Source organism: Onychostoma macrolepis, chromosome 21 (assembly GCF_012432095.1).
Source record: "Onychostoma macrolepis isolate SWU-2019 chromosome 21, ASM1243209v1, whole genome shotgun sequence".
Classification (NCBI taxonomy): Eukaryota; Metazoa; Chordata; class Actinopteri; order Cypriniformes; family Cyprinidae; genus Onychostoma; species Onychostoma macrolepis.
In genome coordinates, this window is record NC_081175.1 from 15,454,310 (window position 1) to 15,473,009 (window position 18,700).

At 37.5% G+C, this 18,700-nt stretch overlaps 3 protein-coding genes across 3 annotated transcripts in view; 1 reads left to right on the forward strand and 2 right to left on the reverse strand.

The window, feature by feature from the left end:
• Positions 1-18,700, forward strand: part of rb1 (retinoblastoma 1) — a 34,056-nt gene that overhangs the window by 3,709 nt on the left and 11,647 nt on the right. Inside the window, exons 5-18 of the mRNA XM_058758110.1 lie at positions 4,120-4,158; positions 4,277-4,326; positions 4,476-4,586; positions 4,985-5,127; positions 6,845-6,922; positions 7,261-7,370; positions 7,453-7,530; positions 8,062-8,149; positions 8,253-8,369; positions 9,029-9,085; positions 9,166-9,197; positions 9,326-9,402; positions 9,538-9,764; positions 18,187-18,302. Coding sequence (XP_058614093.1) covers positions 4,120-4,158; positions 4,277-4,326; positions 4,476-4,586; positions 4,985-5,127; positions 6,845-6,922; positions 7,261-7,370; positions 7,453-7,530; positions 8,062-8,149; positions 8,253-8,369; positions 9,029-9,085; positions 9,166-9,197; positions 9,326-9,402; positions 9,538-9,764; positions 18,187-18,302 — 1,323 coding nt within the window. The remainder of the gene's footprint in view (positions 1-4,119; positions 4,159-4,276; positions 4,327-4,475; positions 4,587-4,984; positions 5,128-6,844; positions 6,923-7,260; positions 7,371-7,452; positions 7,531-8,061; positions 8,150-8,252; positions 8,370-9,028; positions 9,086-9,165; positions 9,198-9,325; positions 9,403-9,537; positions 9,765-18,186; positions 18,303-18,700) is intronic.
• On the reverse strand, positions 9,776-12,265 carry LOC131528762 (lysophosphatidic acid receptor 6-like). The gene has a single exon (XM_058758120.1). The coding sequence runs from the start codon at positions 11,833-11,835 to the stop codon at positions 10,876-10,878; it is 960 nt and encodes a 319-aa protein (XP_058614103.1). The 5' UTR covers positions 11,836-12,265; the 3' UTR covers positions 9,776-10,875.
• On the reverse strand, positions 13,173-17,864 carry lpar6b (lysophosphatidic acid receptor 6b). The gene has a single exon (XM_058758117.1). It carries the CDS (start codon positions 16,374-16,376, stop codon positions 15,336-15,338), a length of 1,041 nt encoding a protein of 346 aa, XP_058614100.1. The 5' UTR covers positions 16,377-17,864; the 3' UTR covers positions 13,173-15,335.

Consider the following 18,700-nt stretch of genomic DNA (forward strand, 5'->3'; position numbering starts at 1 on the left):
TTTTTACATGTAACGTTAAGTAATGTTGTCCAGTGACTTGATTGCATTATTTAAGCAGTGTTTTATTTATTTGATAGGCTGCTTTATGTTTGATTTCTGTTTAAGTGTTTAATGGCATTTAATGGTGAGACTTTTTTTTGTAATCAGGCTCTCAAAAATTATATAAAAATTTGGATTTAGATTTATCGGCCAACATATTGGTTATCGACTTTCATTTTTAAAGAGTTATCGGTATCGGCCAAAATGTTCATAGAACAGAACAGAACCTTTGATCAATTTCATGTTAATCTTTGCTGAGAAAAGTATTAATTTACTTTCAAAAAACTTAAATCTGTCTTTGAATCAGGGTTTGTACAAGGTGCTTAAAGTGTTTGAAGTACTTGAATTTGACTTTTTGAAATTTAAATCCTGGAAAACCCTTGAAAACAGCCATATTTAATAAAAGGTACTTGAAAAGTACTTGAATGTTTAAAAGGCAGTATATATTAAATTAGTGTTAATTTTGTTTTCGATTTAAAAAAAAAACAATCTTTTCTCGCAAAATTAACGGTGCAGTGCGTCTGGTCTGATATAAGCCGTTTTGTCTGGCTTTTAGCAGCGCACGAGATCTCGATTAATCCTTGAAGTGAAAAGCAGTCTCGCGGTATCTGTAAAAAGTTGATTTTTGTGGTAAAACATTTGATAGTACTTGCATTATATTGTTCGGTCTGTTTGTTTGGGTTTCTTTTGGGGATGCGTGTAAAGTCTGACGCGCTTTGTGTTGCACTGTTATCATTTACAAGCGTGGAGCATCTCAGCAGCTCGATACGCGAACTCTTCCTCTGCATATAATGTGAGTTTGGGTTGCTTAATATTCATCTGGGAAAACAGTGTGTGTTATCTCACTAGATTTATAACGTAAATCATTTATAAACCTATGCCAACATAGGAGAATACATTAACATATTTCTAAATATGTGATTTGTTGTACGTCGCTATTTCAAAATAAAAGTTCAAACAAATAGTGCTTAAAGTCCTTAAAAGTCCTGGAATTTAATTTTGCAGTTTCTATACGAACCCTGTTGAATTGAGGATTTAATTGACTATAGTGAGGACATGTTGACTATAGCAAGTTTTGTATGTTCAAACATTTAAATACAATGGCTTAAGGCCCGTTAACACCACAAATGAGAAGTACAACAATTATATTTGCGTCCATGACAATGATAATGTTCTGTTTATTATAAGCATGCATTGCAGTGATGAGACACGAAACGCTTTGCGTTTTTTACATGTTAGGCATATAAATCAAAGTGCATGTGTTTAAAATATTATTTGCAAATAGTTAAAAATGATTAGGCTACCTACCAACTAGAATTAGACCTAGAATTTCTGTCACTATTCTATTTCTTTATGCTTTATATAAACACTTGGTCCCCCCCCAGTGTTCAAGACATGGTTACAGCCTAGCTTTACAGGCTCATTACAGTAAATGACTAAGCAGTTACTAATCGGGTGATGTTCGGGCATGCCTCAGGGTGTGCTCGCCCTTCCCTCAGCAAGTCACTTTATTTAGATAATGCTTGCATTGCATCTCATTTAAAGAATGCGTGACTCATCTCACATCACTCCTTGGGTGATGAAACCTGTTGTGTATTGCTTTGTTAAAATGGTTTTCTTTTTCGCCTACAATAATTGCTTAAGCTTCAGTATTGTATGATCTGCATTATAACTTGATGATTCACTTCTTAGTCCATTTGAATAGTTAAAACCTTGAAGCATTTCTACATGTCATTTGTAAACCTGAAGGTGGCAGCAGCTGTCTCAGTATAAGATAGATCCGCTTTGTGGGTTATTTGCATCTGATTAAGTGCCAGTTGGCCCCAGTCCAGTCTGTTCTTCTGCAGTTACTGAAAAACAGTGCTTCATAGGTGGTGAACGGAAAGTCTAGTTATGTGGTCTGATTGAAGTCTGTGGTCAAGCTGCAGAGTAGTGCTTTGTTTTTGTGTTTTCAGTCAAAAATAGAGTTTTCACACTTGTGTGTGTCTATAATTGTCGATAGACTCTTGTTTGGCTTTATATGTGGCTTTCAGTGCATTGAAGTTGTTGTTTTTTGGTTGTATGATTATAATGTACAGTCGTGGCCAAAAGTTTTGAGAATTACATAAATACATGGAACTTACATGGAAATTGGAAAAGTTGCTGCTTAAGTTTTTATAATAGCAATTTGCATATACTCCAGAATGTTATGAAGAGTGATCAGATGAATTGCATAGTCCTTCTTTGCCATGAAAATTAACTTAATCCCAAAAAAACCTTTCCACTGCATTTCATTGCTGTCATTAAAGGACCTGCTGAGATCATTTCAGTAATCGTCTTGTTAACTCAGGTGAGAATGTTGACGAGCACAAGGCTGGAGATCATTATGTCAGGCTGATTGGGTTAGAATGGCAGACTTGACATATTAAAAGGAGGGTGATGCTTGAAATCTTTGTTCTTCCATTGTTAACCATGGTGACCTGCAAAGAAACGCGTACAGCCATCATTGCGTTGCATAAAAATGGCTTCACAGGCAAGGATATTGTGGCTACTAAGATTGCACCTAAATCAACAATTTATAGGATCATCAGCAACTTCAAGGAAAGAGGTTCAATTCTTATAAAGAAGGCTTCAGGGCGTCCAAGAAAGTCCAGCAAGTGCCAGGATCGTCTCCTAAAGAGGATTCAGCTGCGGGATCGGAGTGCCACCAGTGCAGAGCTTGCTCAGGAATGACAGCAGGCAGGTGTGAGAGCATCTGCACGCACAGTGAGGCGAAGACCTTTGGAAGATGGCCTGGTGTCAGGAAGGGCAGCAAAGAAGCCACTTCTCTCCAAAAAAAACATCAGGGACAGATTGATCTTCTGCAGAAAGTATCGTGAATGGACTGCTGAGGACTGGGGCAAAGTCATATTCTCCGATGAAGCCCCTTTCCGATTGTTTGGGGCATCTGGAAAAAGGCTTGTCAGGAGAAGAAAAGGTGAGCGCTACCATCAGTCCTGTGTCATGCCAACAGTAAAGCATCCTGAGACCATTCATGTGTGGGGTTGCTTCTCATCCAAGGGAGTGGGCTCACTCAAAATTCTGCCCAAAAACACAGCCATGAATCAAGAATGGTACCAAAACACCCTCCAACAGCAACTTCTTCCAACAATCCAACAACAGTTTGGTGAAGAACAATGCATTTTCCAGCACGATGGAGCACCGTGCCATAAGGCAAAAGTGATAACTAAGTGGCTCGGGGACCAGAACGTTGAAATTTTGGGTCCATGGCCTGGAAACTCCCCAGATCTTAATCCCATTGAGAACTTGTGGTCAATCCTCAAGAGGCGGGTGGACAAACAAAAACCCACTAATTCTGACAAACTCCAAGAAGTGATTAAGAAAGAATGGGTTGCTATCAGTCAGGATTTGGCCCAGAAGTTGATTGAGAGCATGCCCAGTCGAATTGCAGAGGTCCTGAAAAAGAACGGCCAACACTGCAAATACTGACTCTTTGTATAAATGTCATGTAATTGTCGATAAAAGCCTTTGAAACGTATGAAGTGCTTGTAATTATATTTCAGTACATCACAGAAACAACTGAAACAAATATCTAAAAGCAGTTTAGCAGCAAACTTTGTGAAAACTAATATTTATGTAATTCTCAAAACTTTTGGCCACGACTGTACAGTATGTGCTAATGATGCACCAAAATTAAAATTAAAATTGATAATTTAGGTATATTGAGTTTTTTTTTTTGTTGTTGTTATAAATTAACAGTTGTTGTTGAATGAATAAATGTTTTTATTTATGTATGTATTATTATTGTTAATTTTTTTTTAAAAGTGCATTTATTTATTCAGCCTTCAGTTTAATTTCTTCCATGCAAAAGATCATCTTATTTAATATTAAACATTTTTGGCTATGATTTTTAGTCTGCTTTCTCTTTTATGCTTTTATTTTTAATAAGTTAAATAATATTTTAGGTAATAATATTTTTAAATTTGAACTTTTTTGCCATTTTGGTGCACCTCTAGTGCATGCAGTCTGTATAAATCCCTTTCCAGATGTTCTTCAAGTGTGCTGAGACTAATTTAAAGTCCATCTTTTATTTCCCTCCAGGACTTGTGAAAAAATTTCTGCAGAGCCTGACAAATCAAAGTGAGTTGAAATCCTGTTTAAGTCCGTTGTTTGCCCACCTGTAGTTACCTAAAGAAGATTTTAGAGTTGTTCTTTTAAACACCAGTGATCTTATTGTCCCATGTATGTTTCCTTCAAGGAGAACAGAGCTTTGGGAAAGCAGTTGGACCATGTTCCTCTTGGCCAAGGGTGAGTCATATTTTTGTCTCATTCCATTGTTTGTCCATGTAAATAATAAGCTTTTGTGAGTGGAGTTTTCTGGATTATATGTGTCATGGATGGCGTATCCTCATGGCCACATAGTCACTTCTTGTTTTTGTGTCATCTATCCTGTACAGGAACATTTCTGCAGATGGAGGATGACCTTGTGATAGCCTTCCAATTGCTGCTGTGTGTTCTGGAGTTCTTCACCAAGCGTTTCACTCCGTCTCTGCTTCAGTCACCCTATAGTGAGTGTTCCTCACATTCCTTTGCTCGGAGACTTGTTTTAAATGCCAATGAGTTAATAAGTGAAAATATTGTGAATGACTCACTAAGAAACTTCATGAAACCAGCAAGCATCCTTTTTTCCCACAAACTTTGGGCATATACAAAAAAATATTATTATACTAAATGTAGTTGCAGAATTTAGTACAGTAACAGAATCTTTTCAGTGTCATTTTGGGGAGTGAAATTTATGTGACTTACATTTGTGACGCCAGCTTAAAACACCCTTATTTACTTGGAACGGCAAGTGGTAAGTGCATTGCTTAAGGGCACAGTGATCAGCCTTTTTTGGCTTGCAACTAAGGTTAACCACCCTTATTTTTGGCAAAATTATTTTATTATTCCTCTATTTTCATTCCAGAGTCAGCAGTTAGTTCATCTACCTTGAGTCCTCCAACTAGGACATCCCGACGTAATCAGGGAAAAGCCAAAACCCGTCCTCCAGAGATGGACGTGCAGTTGCTGGAAACACTGTGCAAGGAGAGCGACTGCAGTGTGGATGAGGTTGGCACTCATTCAGATACAATCCCATCAACTGTTGCAAGCTTTCAAACACAGCTTGTGTCCATAAAATAGATCTCATTTGCATAATCACATCTGCATTTACATAACTACACTGTGTGCAGAATTATTAGGCAAGTTGATATTCTGGTCATATTTTTTTTTCCAAGAACATTTTACCAATTCCAAACCACATCAATCTTAATAACTACTATTGATTTTGTATTTAATCATTTATAAGTGATATATAATTGCCCATGAAGGCTGAAAGTTAAAAACTCCTTATTTCAGGTGTGCAGAATTATTAAGCAGGTTTTCTTTTACAGTTAAAATGAGCCAAAAATGAGATTGAACTCAAGAATAAAAGTTAAAAAAATTATTAAATGCCCATGAGAAGGATGCAATACTAATGCAATAATAGAATTAGCAAAGTTAAGGCATGACCATTGGGCAGCGAAATGCTCATTGGGTCAGCAAGGTCAGAAAAAAACAGGTGGAGAGGAAAAGACACGTTAACTGCAAAAGAATTAAGAATTAGGTGAGAAACCATCAGGAATCATTTAGTCTCCAGCACCATCATTTTCCAGAACTGCAACCTTCCTGGAGTCTCCAGAATTACAAGGTGTCAGGTTCTCAGAGATTTTGCTTGGGTAAAAAATTCTTTAAAATGGCCCTCACTTATAAGAATAACATGCTGAAGTGTTGTGAAATACATGAAGACTGATTTTGTATAGGCTTTATGGACAGATAAGTTGTGAGTGACTCTTGAAGGACCAGCATCACATCCTCTTGTACCACTGTTTGAAGAATTTATCTTCCAGAATCTGGCAGTAAGTTTTGGGGCTCATTTTAGTTCATCTCCTATCCTGAAAAGTCTGTCTTGCAGGATTGATTAAAAATGAGCTCCTAAAACTTACTGCCAGATTCTGGAAGATAAATTCTTCAAACAGTGGCACAAGAGGATGTGATGCTGGTCCTTCAAGAGTCACTCACAACTTATCTGTCCATAAAGCCTATACAAAATCAGTCTTCATGTATTTCACAACACTTCAGCATGTTATTCTTATAAGTGAGGGCCATTTTAAAGAATTTTTTACCCAAGCAAGGTCTCTGAGAACCTGACACATTGCTCTTCTGGAGACTCCAGGAAGGTTGCAGTTCTGGAAAATGATGGTGCTGGAGACTAAATGATTCCTGATGGTTTCTCACCTAATTCTTCACCTTAATTCCTAATTCTTTTGCAGTTAACGTGTCTTTTCCTCTCCACCTGTTTTTTCTGACCTTGCTGACCCAATGAGCATTTCGCTGCCCAATGGTCATGCCTTAACTTTGCTAATTCTACTATTGCATTAGTATTGCATCCTTCTCATGGGCATTTAATAATTGTTTTACTTTTATTCTTGAGTTCAATCTCATTTTTGGCTCATTTTATCTGTAAAAGAAAACCTGCCTAATAATTCTGCACACCTGAAATAAGGAGTTTTTAACTTTCAGCCTTCATGGGCAATTATATATCACTTATAAATGATTAAATACAAAATTGATAGTAGTTACTAAGATTGATGTGGTTTGGAATTGGTAAAATGTTCTTGGAAAAAAAATATGACCAGAATATCAACTTGCCTAATAATTCTGCACACAGTGTATGTGTGAAAAGTAGCTCGTCACATGCATGGAGCTTTTTCTTTTTTCTAACCAGAGGTCTTATTTTCTTTTCCAGGTGAAAAACGTGTACCAGACCACTTTTTGTGCGTTCCTGGACTCTGTGGGTCTGTCAGGACTCCAAGGGCTTCCTCCTGTGAGTAACATGCTAAAAAAAGAAAAAGAAAAGCTGCTTCTGCTTTTGAGAGCTATAGGGTTTTAAGATAACTAATCAAATGCCCATTGGGTACTTCCCACCTTGGACTATGTATTTGAACTTGCCTGTATTGTATTTTATAACTTGTTACATGTTGGACTGTGTACACAGTTTTATGGACTCTCTGTTTGCTTGGTGATAATTAGGAATGTTATTGCAGGTTCAGCTCTGATTATTAACAATAAAGTAACAACTATGAGAAAGACATAAAGTACAATTTCCTTCCGAAGTCTGAATTAAAGTAATGCTTGTGGCCATCTGTTTTGCTTTTATTATAGCTGGAAACACTTTCCAAGCAATATGAAGAGCTGTACCACAAAAACAAGGACTTCGATGCCAGGTTGTTCTTGGTTGATGATGAGACACTTTCCTCCAGCAAAACAGAAGTGTGAGTGTGGTCAAATTAAAATCATGTTGTCATATTTTGCAGATACATATGTTTTGGGAATAAATGTCAATATTCCTTATAGGTCAAAGGTGGAAATGACTCCAAGAAAGAATCTGTCTGGAGATGATGTTGCAATTCCAGTTCCACAGACCCCAATCAGGTGCGACTTTGCTCCTTCAGTACCCAGAACATGAAAGAATGACCCAATTCTCCTATCAGCATTAATAAAAAGCACCAAATCAGCATATCAGAATGATTTCCTAAATCTTTGAAATCTTTTTTTTGAAGAAAAGCAGCTTGGGAATTTACTTGTGTGAATGGCATTATGTGCACCCAGCAGTTTTGTAATGCTATAAGCTTATGCCACATGATGGGATTCCCTCTGAGATCTGGTTTTGATGTTTTCACGTGGCCCCCAAAGCTCTGACTTATCCTGGGTTTTGCTTATTCCTGGGAACACAGTACTCTAATGGATATTGGACTGGAGAGCTTTTATAAATGCATATCAGTAATTGATTTCTTGAAGGAAGTATATTAGCAACAGTACCTCTTCTAACTGAGTTTGTTGAAGTTCACTTTCCAATAGCAAAGGTCTTCTTGAAAACATTTTACCAGAATGGAAGCTTGTCCAACCTTAAGTCCTGCAAGCACCTTTCTCTTTTCACTCATGTTCCATGTTTTGTTTCTCCAGAGCTGCAATGAACTCTATACAGCAGCTCAGGGTTGATCTCAACTCAGCTAGTGACCAGCCCTCAAGCAATCTCCTAGTCTATTACAAGGTAATTCCTTTAAAAAAATATTATGTTTCCTAAGCAGAAAAGCCATATCTGTATTATACAGAAACAAAGTGATATGAGATATTATTTGGAATGTGTTTGTCAGAACTGCACTGTTGACCCATCTGAAGAGATCAGAAAGAGGGTTGAAGAGCTGCGTCAGGTCTTTATCAAGAGGTTTGCACAGGCTGTGGGCCAGCACTGTGAGGGGCTGGGCAGAAAGGTACTGCCAAACATTTATCACCATCATACTGTTAAGGTTGTAGATAAGTCTATCTAATTTGAATCAGACAATATAAGGCCTTTTTGTTTATGCTGCCATAATAGTGGTAATTATTTCAATGTTTGTGAATCCATAAATGACACCCTAGATAACAGTAACTGGTTAGTAGGATTTTTAATGCTACTGTCTTGCAAGGATGCATTAAATTGTTCAAAAGTGACAGTAACATTAACAAAAGATTTCAAACAAATGCTGTTTTTCTTTTTTTTTACTTCATCAAAGAATCCTGAAAAGAAATGTATCTATGGTTTTCAGAAAAATATTAAGCAGCACAACTGTTTCATAATACATTGATAATAATGTGAAATGTTTCTTGAGCACCACTGCTGATTCTGTAACTTTCATTTATTTAAAAAAATATTAACATAGAAAACTGTCGTTTTAAATAGTAATAATATTAAACGATGTTATTGAATTTTTTTTATGATCAAAGAAATGCAGTCTTGGTGAGGTTTTTTTTTTTTTTTTTTCTCTTTTCTCTTTATAAAACCTTATCTTGATAAAGTTTCAAATAAATAAATTATCATCCCTAAACGTTTGAATGGTAATGTAGCATTTGTACAACAAAGGGAGAAACTTTTTTGTGTGTGTATTTTCAGCGGTTTAATCTTGGTGCCCAGCTCTACTACAAAGTGATGGAGTCCATGCTTAAATCGGTAAGCCTTAATAAAACTTTCAATCATATTATTAGTTATATTATACTTTTTTCTGGTGGTCACATTTGTGCTGTTTTTAGGAGGAGAAGAGATTATCTGTCCAAAACTTCAGGTAATAACGATATGAACATCATCTCAGATCATTAACCATCATTTATCAGATCATTACGGCCATAAATAACCTGTGATTTTTGTTATGAAATATACACTGACAATTAATCATGTTACTTCCTTTTTCAGTAAACTTCTCAACAATGCAGCATTCCATACCTCATTGCTTGCATGTGCCCTGGAAGTTGTAATGGCAACCTATGTCGGTAAGTGCTTGCCATTTACACTTTTACAACAACTCATTGTGTTTTCCAAAACCGTTTTTAGCTTCAGTTTATAGATTGCATTTAAGATGGAACAATCTTGTATACATTAGCCACACATGTTGCTTTTTTTTCTAGGGAACTCCTTAAAGAGTGGAGGTTTTGGCTGCAGCTCAGGGGCCAGCGATTCTGTGGAAACTGATCTGTGCTTCCCCTGGATCTTGGACGTCTTCCAGTTGCCTGCTTTCGAATTCTACAAGGTGATAGAGAGCTTCATTAAAGCCGAGCCCACCCTGAAACACGACATGATGAAGCACCTGGAGCAGTGCGAACAGGTTATCATGGAGAGTCTCGCTTGGAAAGCGGTGAGTAACTGTCCACTGCCATTTACGTGGATTGTTTCCTTCATTCAGTCTCTAAAGCATCTGTTTAGCAAGCCTTCAGTTTAGTTTAGCTACTCTGCAACATGGCAGAGTGATCCTTTAAATGTGACACATAAAAACAACCGTTTTTCTTTTGTTTTTTTTTTGGTAATCCTTTCTCTGCAAGCTTGTGAAAAAAAATTAGATGCTCAGATTTTGCTCCTCCCGTGATCTAGAAAGGGGATCTTATTATAATATTACCACCCCTTAATCTGCAAGTTTCAACCCATGGCACTGCCACTGTGTTTTCGCAAGCGGCAACAGTGCACCAGTTATAACGCCATGCCGAAAGTTCGAGCAAAGCATGCTAACTGTTCTGTCTTTGGCTGGACTGACAAGCACAGAACACTATTTAGAGTCCCAGCCTCAGAGGAGACAAGAGAGCAGTAGATTTATTGATTTGTTTACTGTATATTATGCTGCTGTCACACAGATCTAATATAAACATACGATTTCTTTCACAGCTGTTTACCTTCACAGACATAACCGACTGTGTTTTTGTAACTTGTGTGTTTTTAACAAACTTGTGTGCTTTTGACAGTTTGAGCGCGATAAGACATGAAAGAACTTAGTTTAGTACTCACATGCTGTGTGACAGCCGCTTTCTGTGCGCGTGCTTCAGATGTGTGCGCTCAGAAAATTGTATATTAAAAGTTTAAACTGATGATTTAAAACACATGATTTCAGCACGATAGACATGCTAATCAAAACCAAACAGATGTTTTTTTTTTTTTTAGTAGAATATCTGAGGTATAAAGGCACAGTCCTATTCTGGAAAAAGAGGGTAGGGAACAGCAGATCATTTGCATTTAAAGAGACATGCACTGAAAACAGCACGTTTCTGCTTTCACTTCAAATAAGCATTTTCAACATGATATAATAAATGATCTGTGGGGGATTTTGAGCTGAAACTTCACAGACATATTCTGGGGACACCTGAGATTTATTGCATCTTGTAAAAAAGGGGCATAACAGGTCTCCTTTAAATTACGTTTAAATTTTTCATGCTCCATTACATCCATTTCTAGTTAAAATCTGTTCCTGAGCAAACACCTCATTGACTAGCACTTCCTCTGCTGCCGGTCGGCTCTTTGTGAACCAAACTACTGGAAAAGTAGTAAATAAGGGGGTTTAGGCAGCAATTAGTGCTGGCCAGTGAGAGCACTACAGGGTGAAGAACTTTTGTGACTTGAGCCAGGCCGCAGCTGTGCACAAGGCCCACCTGTGTAAGAGTGTAACCTAGCAGATTGAGGTGATATGGGGTAAAGCAGAGAAAAAAGACCACCAGGACCCAGTAGATGATGGTGAGTGTGCGTCGGTGCCGGATCTTCCTGCGGTGCGGCAGCCTGCGAAGCACACGGAGTATGCTGCAGTAGCTGAACAGCAGGAGCAATGCGGGCAACAGGTAGGCGATTTGCACCAAGCCGAGGGCAGCTAGGATTATAGTACGGTGGCGTTTAGAAGACGGATCCAAGAGGCATGACTTGTGCCATCCGGATGCCGCCGAATACAGAAAGGGCAGAGTTAGGCTGAGTGCCAGAACCAAGCACCAGATCCCAACGCTGAGCATGCGGGCGGTACGAACCTTCCTCAGATGCTTATGTAGAGGGTGAACCACGGCAAAGTAGCGGTCTACTCCAATGCAAACCAGGAAGAAGATTCCACCATATAGGCTGATATACTTCAACGTGAAGGTCAGCTGACAGAAAGTACCTCCTGGAGACCAGTCGTTGGTGAGGTTGGAGGTAGTGGCGGCTTTGTTGTGGTAATAATAGATGCGCAGGGGGAGGGAGATCACGAAGAAGATATCCGCAGCAGCCAGGTTGGTCATGTAGATGGCCGTGCTGGTGAACGTCCAAGGCATGTGGCAAAAACGCCGCAGCGCTGTGGCATTGCTGACTACGGCGAATATGAAGATCATGCTGTAGGAGATCTTGTAGTAGGTGAAGCGGTAGCTGGTGTCCACCGTGCAGTTGGCTTGAATGGATATGTACGTTTTATTATGGAGATCCATGATCCCTTTCAGCTTGGCCGGCCTTGGTTTGCATCAGTCAAAACCTGCTTCTTGCAGTCCAGAACCAATTGAGGAACCTGACTTTGGCAAGAGGGAAAATAGCTGTATGGTTATACCGATACTAACATTCTGAACTATAATATAATAAGAGGCACCATGATGCTAGACTTTTTTTCATTTGGTTACAATCCAGAAGCCACCTCAAAGCATAGAAGGAAATTTACAAAGTTACAACTTCCTCTTCATATAAAGCGAACCACCTGCTCTCACCTAGTCATAATCAGCCAGGTCTACTGTGTCTATATGACCTGGGTTTATGAAACTGAAATGTGAAGTGATTGAATTATGACAGAGGAGGACTTCATTTAGAAAGCAGACGTTGCTGCCAGTAAGGGACCTTAGAATTTCATTAATGTTAAACTGCCTGTTATTTGCGCACATTGTAAATGTGCACATTTAAACTTGTCTTATGTATGTTAAATTGATTGATTGAATAAAACAAATAAATTTTGTCTGCTATATTAAAGAATATTTTCAGAAATGTTTGGTTTAACGTTAGTATTAAACTTAAAAGCATGGAAAAACATTCAGTGTTGATTTAATTTTTTAATTTATCTCTAACTTTGTTCAAAATCTGAGTAGATTATATAATTTGAGTCTATTTAAATATACTGTTTGTTAAATGCTATGTATTAATAGAAATATACATAATGTGGTAGTTTCGTTTAGAAAATGTTTTTTATTATTAAATTGAGTGTATATGGGATAAATAAACTTGAACAAACTCATAGAGCAGCCTTGTCTTGATGAGAAAATTGTAGATAGCACTTCGAAATTGTAGATAGCATAGATAGTGGAATAAACTCACCATTTAGCTTTATCTCATCCATCTTTTGCTAAATCTTCACTCCGATCTCTCTCTTGGTTAGTTGAACATGCTCTGTTCACTCTCAAGCTTGAGTGAAGGTGCCTTTAACAGATATTAAGTCTTTATATATATACATAGTCGCACTAAATCAATAAACGTGTGTGTGTGTGTATGCATGTGCCATATAACTGTTCAAATCTGGATGGGGGTGTGGATTTATTATTAATATAGTAGTTCAGCTCTGGATACAGATGCAATATACTTTAAAATAGTAAGCAAAAAAATGCATATACAGCTGGAACCTTCTGTTAATCATACTGTTTCAATATTAAAAAGTTATGTTTTCTTCACATGTAGGCCTACAAGTCAAACAGAATACATGTAGACTTTATTTACTGCAAATTTAAATTAATTAAAATTTTTACTTCTATTACTTAATTTTTACTTAAAAATGTGTTAAACTACAAAACCTATTTAGTAATGTTTACGTCATGTGCCGTCATTTTCCAGCAAAATGAATTTATGGAGTGACATTATAGCTATTTATTTTCCAGCTTGTTGAAAATTTTCAAAACTTTTTTTTTTTTTACTGCATTCTTGGCCCCTTTAGTAACTTGCTTTCACTTGTCTGTCTCTGTCCAAGGATGTCTTGTGCTGTCTAGTTGGATTTTTCCAGGACAGTTTATGTTTTGGCCCATTTAAATGTTAAGCACTACACAGGAAATATTAGTTGGTCTATGCATGTCCAAAATCTCATCTGATTTCCTCAGTTTTCTCAGAATCAAATCATCACAAACGTTCACAGGCAGTATCAGATTAAAAGGCTGTTTTATCTTCTGTTTATTTAAGTTAAGGACTTGTTAAGACTTGTTATTGATGGAGTACACTGACACATTGTAGATATTCACACATGTATTTTAGGGTCACTCTGGAAGTGGAACCACTTGCCAGGTTAATGCACAGCAATCCTGCTGCTTGTGGCACACACACAACAAAGCTACTATTTTTGTCAATCTACCAGTTTCCTCTGACTAGGCATTTTATTTATAACCAAAAATGCATTTTAGGTAGCATATTCAGTTTCCTAATTTCCTGAGTTCTGCCATTTTGTGAATCATTTATTTTTGTAACTTTGTCCTATTTTTATGTGCATGCAAGGCTTTTTGTTAAGAAATAAATGACATTAAATTGAAATTGTTCATTTTATTAGCATTTACATCCAAAAAAGAACAACATTTACAGTAATCACTCTCAGAACTGCAGTTTTTAACTCACAAGCTTTGAGCTGGAATTGTCTTGGCCAGTGTTGCACTGGCTCATTCCATTCAGGCTCCTGTGTGTGGCATCAAGATCACATGCAAAGCCTGCTACCTATCGCATACTGTTTAAAATGCCCTTTAGAGGTATGATTTGAGTGTTTGTGAGCATGTGATTGCGCAAGGAATGCAGTGTGAGTGATGGAGCAGGGCTCGTTCAGTCCTGTTCAACGCTCCAGAAATGCAGGACATTCTGTTCCTTCATCGTATGTTTTTAAAACTGTATTCAAAAAAGGATATTTAAAAATAAAATGACAAGATAATATAAATTAGAAATCGTCATAAATATACATTTAAAAAAAAAAAAAGATAAAATATAAATCTCTAACCGCATATAAGTGGCACACCCTGCAGACCTGTTCGTCATCAGCTTAATTTCTTACATTGACAAACCTTGATATAATCAGTAGACCAAAGCCCACATAATGTCATCGTTCTCTGAGTCATTCCCTTTTCCTCTTACTGGTTGTCCTCTAAACGGATATAATGGAATTTGTTTACCTTAATCATGATTTGGCTTGGAAAACAATACAAACTGTCTGAATTGCTTAAGAAAAACATGAAACGACCCATGGGAATATTTTATCTGAACATTTTTATCCCAAGTGTCATTTGTTATAAGAGACTGGCAGTTTTGCTGAATATTGCTGTACATAAACTAGAGGTTTATTATTGCATGAATACATTGAAATGTAAAACAAAATAATCAACTTTGTTTAAATAGTAACACTTTACAATAAGGTTCAATAAACACTGTTAATTCAGCAGCTTATATGAAAAAACAATGAACAACAGCATTTAATAATTTAATTTCTACATATACATTTTTTTATAAATAAAGTGTATTTTGAACGAACATGAATTAACTTATAGTTATTTATAAAATAAATGAACCTGGATTACTAAATGCTGTAAAAAATATTCATTATTACTTCATGATACATAAATTATTGCCATTTAGACTTTTTCGATGTAAAGCAAGAAACTTTAAGGCTTATTTAATCTGTTTGTCTTGAAATGTTGCACTTTGTACAGAAATACTGATTTTTCTTTGTCAGGTCTCAGTCATATACACTTATACAATTACAGTTTCAATAGTCCATTAAAGAAAATGGTAGTCGAGTTTAGCCTGTAAACACACATCCATTCTAGCACCAAGATGATACTCAGACATCATACTTCTGCAAGTTCAGTAGTCTTCAGTTAGTTATCAGTCAATATTTCTTGTGCCAACCAATTGCTAACATTGGCTGAGTGTTTTCAGATGAAAATTTAATATAAAATGCGTATAAAAACAATTGCTGCCTGGACTTTGGTTATATTGTAGACTCTTCGATGATGAATTTAACTTTAAGAGATGTGATTTTATTCATCGAATCATTTCTGTTAACACTGTTGTCGATTGTGTTGTTTAGCGTGTTTTTGCGGGCAGCGTAAGACTTCCGTTTTATAGAGTTCTGAATCGTCTCGGAGGTGAAGTAATAGATCACTGGGTCAAAGCAACAGTTGGTTACGGCGATGCAAAATGCAACTGGATAAATTGTTCGGACCACTGACTCCACAGTGCAGTTTGTAATAACCTGACTTCGGACCAGCGTGTAGAAGACCAGATTTACGTTGTACGGAATGAAGCAAAAACAGAAAATAAGCAAGTGCACCACAATCATACGCAATATCTTAGCCTTGTTCAGCTGCCCTCCGCGGTTGATGCTGTCCGGGTGTCTTAAGGTCTGTAGCACCCTCATGGAGCAGATAAAGTTGATCATCAGCGGAATCAGGAAGCCCACGGTTTCGATAAACACCACCACTTTTGATACCTTGGACTTCCACTGAGAGTTTGAGTAGTTTTCAAAACAGTACATTGTGTTTGTTAATGAAGTGGTGTCCATTACCAAACTTGAGGTTAGGCCTCCGGACAGCAGAACCGCCCAGATCACACAGCAGGCGATTCTAGCTTTGCGCTTGGTCCTCAACCTTCTAGATGCGAAGGGGTAAACGATCGCCAGGAAGCGGTCCACACTGATGCACGTGAGGAAGAGGATGCTGCCATACATGTTGGTGTAGAACAAGGCCACTGAGATTTTGCAGAGAGCGACGCCAAAAGGCCACTGACGGTTAATAAAGTAGAACGTCCTGAAAGGCAAGCTGAAGACGAAGAGTGTGTCTGAGACCACAAGGTTCAGCATGTATGTTGTGGTCTCGTTGCGCATTTTCAGTCTGCAAACAAAAATGTACATGGCCACCATGTTGAAGAGCAGCCCAAGAATAAAGACAATACTGAAAACGGAGCTGTATAATACATATTTAAAGTCATCTTTGGTACAGTTTGTGTTTGAATTGTTCTCGGTCATTGTCATCGTTTAGAGTTTGGCTTAAAAGGAGTCAGTCAGTGCTTTTAAAGGTCAGAACCAAAACATGAAATTACATGAAGATCCATGTAAAAGTATACAAATCCAGTGTGTGTACATTTCACAAAGCTGCCAGAAGGAGCTTCTTACCACTCAGAAGTTGCGTAATCCTGCTGTCAAAGTGCAAAAAGCTCGCGTAAGCATTTGCATGAGCAAACCACATCAGTTTATCTTCTTTTTCCTCTCAACAAAGCATGGCGAATGCTTTGCATGTGGTTGAATAAATATCCACCTTGTTTACCGGCATAGGAAGTTGGTTTCTAGATGTTTTTTCTTCATATCCACAGTTCCAAATTGCTCAGAAAATTCTTGACCTCAGTCTTGAGCCTTTCATAAAAGGAGGATCCATACCCGGTTGATGTTCTTTACGAAGAAGAGTGACATGAAATTTCAACTAGCCAGTCTGGTTTCATTTCAGTTTCTTGTTCCTTTTAATAGGCTTCCTTTCGCTGTGTGACCTGAGGCATGATCAACTTTGTCTCGTCCAGAGCTTAGTCATAGCCCGTCACTTTGTTGTATCCATGTGAGGCTTTTAGAACCCAACCTGCTGTTAAGTCCTCTGGTTTACACAATGAGTTTTTCTTCATGTGGAGGACTGGAAGGCAGATGAGAGGGTGGGGCTGGAGTTAAAGCACCACCTCTTTATCTGTTACTCTCTCATGCACGTACCAGACATGAGAATGAGTTGCCTGTAGAGTTAACATTGGTTTGAATTATAGAATCATGGTTGACGATATTATAGGCAAGCAATGTTTCTGTAATATTGAGAAAGTCCCCCCCCCCAAGTTATATTTGTTTGCTTTGTTACATAATTATAGTAGAGACTCTTTGCTGCTGTTAGCATAGTAAAGAGGTCAAGCTCCATATCCAAGATTGGTGCCACCTAAGCCATGAATCATTGGTCAGGATTTAAGAAAAAAGGTTTGTGGCAAAGCGCTTAAAGTATATTATGAAGTTGTATTAATTATTTGTGATTCTCTAGTGCTAGAATGAGCGGTCTTTGAGACTAATTTGACTAATTTTATACTTTAAAATCAACATGAGTCCCGTTGTGAAAATTAGGTTTTTGAGAAAGGCATATGTGATAATCATACAATGTATTTTTTGTTTTGTTTTATTTTGGGCCCTTTGATTGTTCAGACCTTTGCTAGAAAGTGGGTTGTCATTTTTGTTTTGCTTTTTCCTTGTTTCTTTTTGATTATAAGGTGTGTGTTGTATGCAAGAGCACATTGCTCATTGATTCCTAGGCACTTACAAAGAGGGACTGCCAGTCCAAAGTTCACACATTTAACTCTGTGACGTCATTCATACAACACATTATGCAAACTCATACAACTTGTATATCGAGGGAGTGACAAGTTCATTATACTTTTTGTCCAACTGGTTATTTGAATGAAATGATTTGAGAAAAAAAGTTACAACCTTTTACCCTTTTTCCTCTTATAATTCTGTTATTATCTTTCAGGTATTAACTGTTTGAAGTGTGAATTATTAAATCACTAAGGAAATTTTTTTTTTTTTTTTTCATCTGTAAAAGTGTCTTTTATAGCTTAATGTAATTAGTGAACTTTTTTACTTTATAAAAAAATTGGGAATAAAGTAAATAAATGAATTTATTAATCACATAGTGTTCAAATGGAATTACAAACAGTGCCTCATTCAGTATAACATGCATTGTATCCTCTAATCATTTCCTCTTTATGAGGCGCTCTCAGTTTCGGATCAGTGATGTAACTCAACATCTTGTTGTTCTGTGCAGGACTCTCCGCTCTTTGACCTCCTCAAACAATCTCGTGAGGAAGGACCTGGTGAACAAGCAGAGCCCCCTGCGACACTAAACCAACCCCTGCATCACAACCACACTGCTGCTGATCTGTAAGTCATCCCTCGGAACTAGAACTATGCAATTCTGAACTGCACCACATCCTGTTTTAGAGGGTATAGCGTCATATGTTAAAGAATCAGTTTCTATACTTGCCTTTGATACTAGAACTAATTTAGATTGAGGAATCAACTCTTTTGGATTCAATTTTTACCTCTGTTTACAGGATGCTGCACATGCAGCTGCGACTTCTAAAATTAATTTAGGTTAAAGAGGAAATGTGCTCCAATCTAACATAGGATGTTGTTGCATAACCAGTGCGTGGGAAAGGAGAAAAATCAGAACAAGATCATTTTGCTGATGTGAACCTCACATCTGAATCAACATCTTTAGCGCGTTTATTCTCTCATGCTCAAACATGAGGACAATACCTCAACGCTTAAATCAGGGT